This window comes from Rutilus rutilus (genome assembly GCF_951802725.1).
Source record: "Rutilus rutilus genome assembly, chromosome: 4".
NCBI lineage: Eukaryota > Metazoa > Chordata > Actinopteri > Cypriniformes > Leuciscidae > Rutilus > Rutilus rutilus.
The window spans coordinates 22036458-22049021 of NC_140212.1; the positions used below are offsets into that span (position 1 = coordinate 22036458).

The following is a 12564-nucleotide window of genomic DNA, read 5'->3' on the forward strand; positions in this document are numbered from 1 at the left end:
AAACTGACTTGTTAACCCTTTTCCACCAAGGCAGTGCTGGTGCTGGTTCGGAGCTAGAGCCTAGTTTCAAATCGGTTCTTTGTTTTTTGACACCCAAAGCACCAGCTCTGAACCAGGAAAAGTGGTTCTTAAGTAGCACCAAAACATTGCTGGTCTAGAAGTAAGAACCGCTTGCGTCAGGGGCTGGGGGCGGGGTTACCGTGACCAACAAAACGAACAGAAACTTGTGACCGCCATTTTTCAAATAGCAGCTAATCAAGCTAATAGCAGCTTGATTGTAATCTCCGTCTATGCAAGTTACGGCGAGCTGCACGAACACGTTGGATTCGCCGTGTTTGGATGCCGATGTAGGTTCGCAAAGCCATGAGCATCAATAGTAATGCAACGACCTCCATTGTTGATGGAAGGCTTGTTCGAGATGCATCGGAGCGGCACGGACCGATCGGAGCTGCGGGAGTGTTTGGAGAGCATACGACTCCTTGTGCTTTTGGATCGCTTTCGCAGTGCTTTGATGTCATGAGCCGATCGGTCTGCGAGAAGCCGAACCATCTCGAACAAGCCTGGTGTGTTTGTGTTTGGCGCTGCCATGCTAGCGTTGCTGGGCAACATGAGATGTATACAGTGACCTTGTGGAAAGGCAAACCGGGAGAGCTCGTCAGTCGAACCAACTCCGGACTGGCAATAGCTCTGGCTCTGAACTGGCACCCGGTTCATGCTGGTGGAAAAGGGGTATGTGTGACTATTAATTCAGCACTTGCGGGTAGATCGGTAGAATGAAATGTCCTTATTCCTTTATATCCACGGGACTCGCATGTGGCACTGATATCTGTCTCTCATTAGCAATCGTGACCTGCTTCATACCACAGTCATGTTAAAAACATCAATGTATTCACTCATCCATAAACATTATTAGATCTTTCGGCATGACGACAAGTTCCATAATTCCGCTTATGCGTCATCAACCTACACCTTTGTTATTGTAAGAGGTTAACAAGCCTGGTTAGTACCTGGATGGGAGACCTCCTGAGAAAACCAGCAGGGGTGCTCACCCTTGGTCAATGTGGTGCAACAATATACAAGAACTGACAAAGACTGAACTAAATACAGGGCTTAAATACACAGACAGACAAGCTAAACAAGATAACAAGGGGGCATGGCTAATCAGAAACACCTGGGGAGACTAATCAACATAATGGGGAACTGCTGAACACGGGACAGGACAGAGAAACACAGACATAAATCATTACATAACCCCCACTCTATGGGCGGCTCCCGACGCCCATCAAAACAAAAACAATAGTTCAGGAGGGTGGTGGAGAGGAGGCGGACCCGGGGGTGGGATGGAGGGCCAGGCCCGTGGAGCGGCAGAGGGCCTGGAGACTGTGGCAGGACGGGAGGCCAGGACGGATCAGGCAGCGCAGGCGACCAGGGCGGATCAGGCTGTGCAGGCGACCGGGGCGGATCAGGCTGTGCAGGCGACCGGGGCGGAGAAGACACCTCGGGCGGCCACGGCGGAGACGACCCTTCGGGCAGCCACGGTGGAGACGACCCTTCGGGCAGCCACGGCGGAGAAGACCCCTCGGGCGGCCACGGCGGAGAAGACCCTTCGGGCGGCCACGGCGGAGACGGCAGTTCAGGAGACCATGGCGGTGCGGCCTCCATGGTCCCATCGTGGGACCTACTGCCCCCCCAAAAAATGTTTTCTTGGGGGCAGCTACGGGGTCAAAGGCTGGAGCAGGCACCGGCTCAGGAACAGACACCGGCTCAGGAACAGACACCGGCTCAGGAACAGACACCGGCTCAGGAACAGACACCGGCTCAGGAACAGACACCGGCTCAGGAACAGACACCGGCTCAGGAACAGACACCGGCTCAGGAACAGGAACAGACAGCGTGGCAGTGGCCATCTTTGCTGAGGGCTCAGGTTCAGGCGTGGCGGCGGCAGTCATCTCTGCTGAGGATTCAGGCGACGTGGCGGCGGCCATCTCTGCTGAGGGCTCAGGTTCAGGCGTGGCGGCGGCCATCTCTGCTGAGGGCTCAGGCGACGTGGCGGCGGCCATCTTGTCCGGAGACACTGGCTCGGCGGCGGCCATCTTGTCCGGAGACACTGGCTCGGCAGACGTGACGTGAACAGTCTCTGGCTCGGCAGACGTGACGTGAACAGTCTCTGGCTCGGCAGACGTGACGTGAACAGTCTCTGGATTGGCAGACGTGACGTGAACAGTCTCTGGATTGGCAGACGTGATGTCGTGAAGCTCTGGCTCGGCAGGACTGACGTGAAGGGGCTGACGTGAAGAGGCTCAGGCTCGGCAGGGCTGACGTGAAGAGGCTCAGGCTCGGCAGGACTGACGTGAAGAGGCTCAGGCTCGGCAGGGCTGATGTGAAGAGGCTCAGTCTCGGCAACGGCCATGACAGGATGAGGCTCTGGCGTGAATGCACTGGCAAGCGGTGTGAGCACTGGAGTTGCCAATATTAAAGTGGGCATGACGTGAATTGGCTCAGTTTTAGGTAATACTGTGAGCTTGCGTGGCTCCTCATTTGTAAAGCCCACAGTAACTGATGAACCGCTCCAAAAAAGGGCAAAGTTAATAAATCCTGCAAGCGAGCCTCGAGGACCATCACAAACAAGTTTTGACTGGTAATATTTATTGAGCCCATAACAATAAAGATCAATGAGTGCGTAATCTGGAAAGTCAATGAGGTGTGAAAGGTCTAGGAAATCTCGGGTGTGGTCCTCGAGTGGTCGGTTACCTTGACGGAGTTGAAGGATGCGTACTGCTGGATCCATAATTTGGTCAGTTCTTCTGTTACGTCTTAGTTGAAGCAGAGGAGGAAGCAGGATCCAAGTGCAGTAGTCTTTTATTAAATAAACTCAAAACTTCACATATACAAACTCAGGACTGAGACACAGGAACAGAACAACCACCATGGTGCAACAATATACAAGAACTAACAAAGACAGGGCTTCTTCTTCTTCTTTCTTCTTTCGGAGTTTTATGGCGGTTGGCAAACCAGCTAAATGGTGCATTTACCGCCACCAACTGGACAGGAGTGTGAAGCGTTAATCGAGTGAAGCAAAAATCAACTAATTATATTAAAAAAAAAAAAAAAAAAAAAAAAAAAAAAAAAAAAAATCATATAACCTATATTCTGTTAACCAATCCTGTTTCTCTTAGATACCTCATTAGAGCACTATAAACCCTTGTCTCTTTCTGTGCGTATTGAAATATGTTTTTTACTGACAGTGTATTAATACCTATGTATCTTAATGATTCTATAAAGTTGATTCTTTCTCTGTTGTATCCTATGCAATGAATCAACACGTGTTCAACTGTTTCTGACAAGCCACATTTAACACAATTCTCAGAATCTCTTTTTCCTATGATAAACAGTGAATAATTAAGGCATGTGTGCCCTATTCGAAGCCTAGATATTATGGCATCTTCTTTTCTGCTTCCGTATTTACTTCTCTCAACCCCAACTTTATCTTGAATTTTATACAGATGTCTACCTTTTGTCTCCTTGTCCCATTTCTGTTGCCACATTTTGTTTAGAGCAGATTTTATTATTGCTTTAACTTCAGTTTTGCTCAGTGATACATTAATGTCTATTACATTGCGTTTCAAAGATCTCTTTGCCAACTGATCAACCTCCTCATTACCCTTTACCCCCACATGTGCTGGAACCCATAAAAATGAAATGTTTACTCCTATTCTGTATATTCTGTACAGATTTTGAAGTATTTCATACAAAATGTCCTGCCTGGATGCTGACTTTCCACTGTTTATACTCATTAAAGCTGAATATGAATCTGAGCAAATCACTACATCCATAGGATGAACGTCTTCCACCCACTGAAGTGCCATTAAAATACCAATCATTTCTGTGGTGTATACTGAAACATGGTCTGTAATTCTCTTTTCAATACTATATTTAAAATGAGGAATAAAAACTGCTGCCGCTGTATGTCCAGTATCTGGACTCTTAGATCCATCCGTGAATATTTGAATACTATTGTAATATTCTTGACTTAGATGCTGCTTCACAACTGTATCCTTTGTTATGATTATTTCCTTTTTTTTCAACTTGTCTTGCAATGTTAGATCTACACCAGGTTTAGGGAAAAGCCATGGAGGTATTGATGGTATTACCACTGTGGGACTAATATTTATATTATTTATTTCTATGTTCTGGGCTTCTTTTTCTACATTCCATCCAAAACTATTAATTTCTCCTTTTCCATACTCCCAGCATTTTTCTAGGATCTTTTTCACAGGGTGATTCTCATCATGTCCCTTTAGTGTACTCCAATATGACAATTTTAATTGTAGCCTCCTTACGTCCAGAGGCATTTCTGCCATTTCTACCTGCATTGCTGGGATAGGGGATGTTCTGAATGCCCCACAACTTATTCGTAATGCTTGCGACTGAATAACATTTATTTCCTTTAACTTGGATGCTGATGCTGAACTGTATACTATGCATCCATAATCTATTACTGGTCTGATCATTGCACAATAAATCCTTTTTAACGATTAAGACAGGGCTTAAGCTAAACACAGGGCTTAAATACACAGACAGACAAGCTAAACAAGATAACAAGGGGGCGTGGCTAATCAGAAACACCTGGGGAGACTAATCAACATAACGGGGAACTGCTGAACACGGGACAGGACAGAGGAACACAGACATAAATCATTACACTTATCTCGAGGACCACATAAGTAAAAAATGGCTCATCTTACCCCACTCTCCCCTACCTGCTGTAGAATCTCGGATGACTCAAGGCTCAACATCTGACTTCAACAGTGAGTTTCAAGAGTAAGTTAATTAATGAGTATGTGAATGAGTGAGTAATTACTCCCTTACTGATTGAGTGAATGTTCTTTGTTTTTACAATTACAATTACAATTAACAGTTTGTTATTTTTTTTTGTTATTTAGCTGTTATTCAATGTTTTAGAGATTAGCTTGTGAACTCATTCTAATTTGTAAAAAAAAAAACTTTTTTCCCATAGGACGTTTGTCAGTCCTTCGCCAAACTTTGCACACATCAGCTCTAGACCATGTGGACCAGTTATCAAAATAAATTTGATCTATTAAACAGTTTAGGAGATATAGTTTTTACATGTGACTGGTATGACCCATTATGACTGTTATATCTCTATATCTTGTCTGCACAAAGCCTAAACTTCTCAAAACACCATACATATGGAAAACAAGTAATTTTGAGCAAACTTGCTTAGTTTAATTTATGAATTTAATTAATTAATTATTAATTATTAATTTATGATGCTATCAGGAGGCTAACAACACATTCTAAGGGCGTCTACATCAAAGACAAAACTGCAAAGGGGAACTGCAAACTTCAAAGCTATCAAAAGAAACAGTTTAGCTCATGCTAGCTATATTTTTTGATGCTTTCTTGTACAGTACTGTGAAGCTTTAGAAAGCAAAGCAGAATCAAATCCATTCCCGGGTTTTAGTGAAAACACAGCCGCCTGGACTGGATTGTGGATTGTGGATTGAGGCAGTGATTGGAGGATATGTTGGGAATGAGAACTGAAGGAGGATGGGAAACAAACAGGGAGTGTTGTGTAGAGAGGCCGCAGTGTTCACATTATACGCAATGATATCAGATAATTGATCGAATAAACGGCGCGTTTTGCGGAATGTGATGTATAACTCGCGTGCAGGGAAGCAGAAGACGATATTTCCAGCATATCTTTTCTAAAAAAGATTTCACCGCATTCATCAAATCCAGCATGCGGCATTTTCACGCGCTAATCTTGGATCTGAAATGGATACAAATGCGATCTGAGACACTGACATATCTGTGATATTACCCTCACGGTGGTTCTGACTGGGTTGGTGAAGACGGTTGGCATTAAAGCCATCAGTTCTTCATTCATGCACATATCATACGGATACTGAAGATAATTTTTTCGTCTGTTGTTTTATATTTTATTGTCAGTAAAGGACTAGTCCAGTCACAGTGATTTCAGCATCACAGGTGAGACGGCATGCATAACAGCCATACAATTTCCTACCATAATAATGACCAATTACTAGTGTATTCAACTGTAATACATAATCAATGTTTATATGCCACTTTGGCCTTTGTGGAGTAATCCTCAATAAAGTCTCATAAAACACTCCCCATTCTCTCATTAGTTAATTTTATTCGCTCACTAATATTGTTCAACAAAGACGTACGTGCGTCATTTCCCCTGAACCGTAAAGAACAAATGCCATTTCCATCACATCTCAAATGATCATCAATTATGCAAATTACCTGATATTTTAAATATTTTTGTAATAAAATGGCCGGCTTCTTTGCTACAGATAATGTCACTGCCATACCTGAGCGTGGGACATTTAAATCTGTGTGTTGAAACAAAAATATTAAAACAGTTTAAAAACACTGTTTTCAGAAAGAAACAACGATCTCTAAAGTCAATAGCCTGCGTAAAAGTAATTTGATCAGAAGTATCCCTTTTTTTTAATGCGACCAGGAGCGTGTGGACGTGTGGATTCACGTGTAGGCTACCAGATGTGGGCCGACACTGTTGCTGTCTGGGAAAAGTTTAATAAAATTGGACAAAAGTAGAAATTCACCCAAAAATTAGAATTACCCCATAATTTACTCACCTTCAGCAAGCCATCCAACGAGTATGACTTTCTTCTTTCAGCCAAACACAATCGGAGTTACTTACAGTATATTAAAAAATATCCTGGCTCTTCCAAGCTTTATAATGTGAGTGAATGGTAGGCCTACCTTAGATTTAGATTTTTTAAGCCCAAAAAAGAGCATCCAATCATCATAAAAGTAATGCATACGACTTATTCTAACAGTGTCAGAAGTTTTCAGAATATTTGTTTTCATCCGTTTATTACAGTGCTAATATTTACCACAGCTTTACTGCACTAACAGTGATAGTGTCTGTGGTATTTTGGGTGAAACTATGGTTACTTTAGTAATTTTTTTTATCTCCAGACACTGGTTATCGTGGTAATTCTTTAGATGGTTTTAAATCCAGTCACCTGCGCTATCCATGCTTATTGTCATTGCTTTATGATAGTTTAATTACCCACTGAAGTCTGAGGATGTCACTGTAAATGTTTTGTTTGGAGTGAAAGGCTCTTCAAACTGTCAGCTATGGCGCTTTATGGAGCCAGCCATGTCTTGGATTTTTACTAAAGTATTTCTAAGGAATTGCTTTATTGATTGAATATATAAGATGCTTCTTCTAATTATATAGGCCTACAATTGTGCTATATAAATTTGGAGTTAGAGAAATTTGGCAGGAAGATCTACGATATTTAACTCTTCCATGAATACATAAGGCACATAGATTTTTAAACTGAAATGCATGGTTGATTTTCCCTCTAGAGTGCATACTTTGGTCAAAAATAATACATATTTTTGTAATTCTTTATAACACTGTTGAATAAAGGTAAATAATTGCTAATTGTTAACACTGTTGAATAAAGGTAAATAATTGTTAATGCTAATTGAGATGACAAAATTTAGGTTCCCTTTACATTATTTTGATTAAAAAGTATTGATAAAATAAGTTTGTTAAAAGCTGAGTATTGTCATCATGAATGTAGTAAATAAACTACCATAGACACTAGGACTTTCCGGTGTTCATTTGTGGTATATTGGCACATTGGAAGGAAGGATGCCATGAGTAACAGCATTGATCTGTATTTTTGTTCTTAAGTGGGGAATATGAAGATTTGAACATAGTCAGATTTACTCTCAGATGCTTTGCATTGCCACAGCTCGAATATTGTCTTTTGTGCTGACATAGCAGCTGCTGAATCTGAGAAACCAACCTCATGATGAATGTTCCAGCTTGTTCTTTAGCACTGCAGTAAGAGATCTGAACATGCTCACTAGTTCATTAACTTGAGATGGTGCTGTGGTGTTAGTGGTGCAGATCTTGGCAGGTGACTGAAAGGTTTTAGGTTTGAATTTCATAAAAGGTAACCTGAGTGGCTTTTATTACAGTATGAGTCATTTTATATCACAGTAACTATTTGTTTTTTTCTGGAAATGCATTAAAACTTGATTTGTATATTAAATATGTAGTAATACATGCTGTTGGATAATACAATTAATAAATTACTTGACAAATTAAAAGTGCTTCCTCTCATTTGATTATTTTCTCTTTTATTTGGAACCTGTGCCCTGTCCCAAATTACACACTTTATGTACACTTGGCTTGACAAACACTCTGAGATTCAACAGTCAAATTAAAGTGTTTGTTCACCCAATTTTTTTTAATTCTGTCATCCTTTACTCACCCTCATTTTGTTCCAAACCTGTATGAGTTTCTTTCTTCTGTTGAACACAAAAGAAGATATTTTGAAGAATGTCGGTAACCAAACAGTTTCTGGTCCCCATTGACTTCCATAGTATTTTTTTTTTCCGAACTATGGAAGTCAATGACTTCCGTCAACTGTCTGGATACAGACTTTCTTCAGAATATATTTTGTGTTCAACAGAAGACAGAAACTCATACAGGCCTGGAACATTTTGAGGGTGAGTAAATGATGACAGATTATTATTTAGCAAACTATCCCTTTAATATAATGCAGATAGTTCAAACTCTAAAATCTATTTGGGTTGCCAGTTGAAGTCATTTTTGGTGTTTTACTGATTCTGGTAGATGAGCATTTTGTTATCATCAATAAATTTGTGCAATGGCTAACACTTTATTTTTATTTTGTATTTTTACTGAGCAGTGCCATGCACCCCCCATCCAAAAAGCTGATGCCCACATAGAGGTCTCTGAACAGACACCCTCTGGCTGCAGAGGATGCTGGGAATGTGTCGTGGGCGCAGGAAGTTTGTGGCTGCCTCCCTCGCCCTGATCTTTATCCCGGCCCTCACCTGGCTCTATCTGTCATCCGCAAACTTCACAGGTACGATAACATGCATCATGAGCAGGAAACACGTGTTTCATGAATAGGAAACACGGCGCTGAGAATTTCTATAGAAAAGTTGGTAACACTTTATAATAAGTATACAGTCATAAAGTACTTACAAATTATTAACAAATTATTAGTTTTACTCATAGGTTGTGTATTCTAGTCTCTACATTGTTAATATACTGTATTAATAGGCTACATACTTCATTCATGTCACTGTAATTAACACAATTCTTATTGTTTAATTAGGTCATAGAAAAGGAATTGATGAATGGTTATTAGGAGTAAATAGTTCTTACTTTAGGAAAAGATTAGGTCATGGAAAATGGGAAATCTATCATTAAGTGCTTTAAACCAACTTTTATTGGACATTAATTCCATTCATAATCAGTGTTCCTTAAAATGTTTACAAATATATTAAGCACACACACACACACACACACACACACACACACATACATGTTGGCATGTATAGTTTACAGTAACTCTCCATTGGCATAATGGTTGCATAATATATAGGCTAACTGTATACCCCCTTATAATAACTCTATCCCTAAACCTTCCCTATCACAGAAAGCTATTAATGGATAATAAGTTGTTAACAAAGCATAAAAAAGCATTAACTCTTTACATGTGAGCTAATTAAACAATAATAATTGTGTTAATTACAGTGACAATGAATGAAGAAGTCACTATTTGTATATAGCCTAATAATATATTAACAACGTAGAGACTACAATATATTAACTATGAAATAATCATAAACTAATAGTTTGCAAATGATTTTTAAGTAATTTATTACTATATACTAATTATAAAGTGTTGCTGAAAAAAAATTATGAGTTGCACATAAATATTACAAGTATTATTTAAAATGTTTAAAGATTTTTCTGGTTAATTTAATTAACTTTTAATCAACATGTCCAGCTATGAAAAAAAAATTGCTTTTGAATATAATATAAAAATAAACAATACGAATGACATTTCAAACATCATTATCTGTAAATCTTTAATAGTCCAGGTGATATGTGAAAATTATGTTCACTTTTTCATAAAAGCATGAAAATTGTTACACATATACAGTTTGGGGCCCTGAACATTTTCAGAAATGGAGCCATCGCAAAACCGCCTCGTGGCAACCATGGTGGCCATTTTGCTTTCCGCCATAACTGAATTATGTATTTTCTATTATATCTCCTGAACCAAACATGATAACATGGATTTTTTTTTTTATGGTCAAGGATTACAATGTACACATATACAACATGTTCAGGTGAATAGTTAATGGTGAATTCAGTGACGTTGTGAGAAGGATTACAATGAAATCGCAGTATCTTAGAATATCATCTGAAGCTGGGGCCACACTAAAAGATTTTTAAAATCTTATAATATTTTTTAAATGTGAGAGACCACAAACATGACGGTAAAAAATAATAGATTTATCCATTTTGTTCCTCCAGTGTGTGGAGTTTTGACCAGGAAAGCACACCTCACACTAACAAATTCCATTCACAGACAACATAGTCCCACCTGTGAACAAGGGAAATCTCACAAAATCTCTCGCATCAAACGTGACTTTACTGTAAACAAACATGGTGGACGACCGGCAAGAAGAAATGGTGCTTATAGTGTATGGATTGCTTTTTAAGCCAGGGACACACCAAGCCGGCAGTTGGGCAGTTTTTGATTGTCGGCCGACTTAGTTTTTCCGATGTGTTCCACACCGTTGGCTCTAGTCAACACAGTCGGCTTTCATCAGCGCTCGTTCTTTGGCATGGGTTGGGTGTGTCCGTTACCTTACAGAAAAAGAAAAATGTTAGATGAAATCGTGGAGACTGTGTGAACATGAACTTTACGGGCCCTATCTTGCACCCAGCGCAATTGACTTTGTACACCGACGCATGTATCATTCCTATTTTGCACCAGCGCAAAGCGGACTTTTCCCTCCACAGATGCACGTCGGTTAACTAAGAAATACACTTGCGCTCCCCGGGGCGGTTCAGCGCAAAGAGGAGGCGTGTTCCGGCACAAACGTTCCCTCATGCTATTTTACAGGTTTAGAAAACAATTGCGCCACTGACCGAAAAAAAAACTGTTTAAAGTCAGTGGCGCGTTGCGCATGTTATTCATATGCTATTTTAAGGGCGCATGCTTGGCCTTAATCAATGTAGCGTGTGCACAACGCGCATACACTTGATTCTCTCATCTACACACAGACGCAGCAGTTATTTTTGCAAATCATACATTATTACGATAGATAGATAGATAGATAGATAGATAGACATTTTATTATAAAAGCATACATCTAGCTTACACATTTACCCAAATTATCAGATGCCTGTTTAACCGAAGTTAATTTAGGTGTGTTTCTCCATCCCCAATGTCCCTGACGAGAACGTCAGTCTCCTCGGCCTTGAACCGCTCCTGTCGTGCGCCTGGCAAATCCGCCGTTATGATAGGAATCCGCTTTAGAACAAGCGCGCCTGCTCTTAAAGGGAATGTGAGATGACGCTCTGATTGGTTGATTTCACGTTACACCCAAACAACACCTATGAATAATGAAGCTACTTAAGACCAACCCCTTTTAGATTTGCGCCAGGCGCAAGAGTCATTTATCCCGCCGGGAAAATAGCAACAGCGCCCAAGACCCGCCCACAAAGTTACTTGCACTTTGCGCTTTGACACTTGCGTTTCAGATCGTTAAAATAGGGCCCTACATGTTACAGCATGAGCTGGAGGTGAGTCTTCCGTCAGCTCGCTTTCTGATTGGGTATTGTTTCGTTTCACGTGATAATCTCCAGAGCGTGCGCATGTTTGTCCTCATGGTTCCCCTCACACAACAGGATTTCTGATTCTATTCGAGATCGGGGGTGGTTCTGAAGTTCTTCTGAGCAGATTCGGTCACTCTTAACACACCTCACACCAAAGGAAAATCTGATAAGATAATCCATAGAACCATCAAAATAATTGGGACATTGGCATGTCGGAAGGGGAGAAATTGGTCCAAAATCACCCCAAATATCTTGTAGTGTGTACCCAGCACAAGTAATGGGTTTGACAGTGCCATGGAGTTCAGCAGTAAGGATGTTTCTGGTTGACATGATTGAGGAAATGGGAAACCCCTTCGCAGAGGACAGCAACAACCTTCCAAAGCTGAACTCAAGAGAATTAGCAGACCAAGCTGTTGTGGAGGCTGTTTGGGTTGCAGAGAGGATGGGCCAAGAGCAGTACAAACAATTTGTTGCAGAGAGGATGCAAGGCACAAAACGCATCACTTCCCCTTTGAAGAGGAACAAGCTCCCTCTTTTTAAAACAGCTCCGATAAGAGGACAGTCCAAGACAAAACTCGCTAAAAACTGACTGTGCATGGTTTTCCAGACTCTATTTTGCCTGTCAGACCAGTGATGGGAACCTAGAAAACTTCTTCAAAAAAGAAAATGCAGGCCTACCCTCCATCACTCTCACTTCATGGTGGGCTACGCTTGGGATACAAGGCTAATCTGCCTAGAAAACAGTATAAGCAGTGCCCCAGACAGTGCCTCACGAAACAGTGCCCCAGACAGTGAGGTCTAAATATTAGATGGGTCAGCAGTCATCAACATGCTGAAATTAGGCATAGCTAAAA

At 41.0% G+C, this 12564-nt stretch overlaps 1 protein-coding gene across 2 annotated transcripts in view; it reads left to right on the forward strand.

The window, feature by feature from the left end:
* Positions 1 to 4671: 4671 nt before the first annotated feature.
* The window catches only part of large1 (LARGE xylosyl- and glucuronyltransferase 1), a 37466-nt gene continuing 29573 nt past the window's right edge, over positions 4672 to 12564 (forward strand). The window contains exons 1-2 of one of the 2 annotated variants that reach the window (XM_084407880.1): positions 4672 to 4821; positions 8754 to 8933. In XM_084407880.1, coding sequence (XP_084264006.1) covers positions 8828 to 8933 — 106 coding nt within the window. In that variant the 5' untranslated portion in view covers positions 4672 to 4821; positions 8754 to 8827. Of the gene's footprint in view, positions 4822 to 5556; positions 6013 to 8753; positions 8934 to 12564 lie in introns of those variants that run through there. The other variant, XM_084407879.1, reaches the window with a different exon arrangement.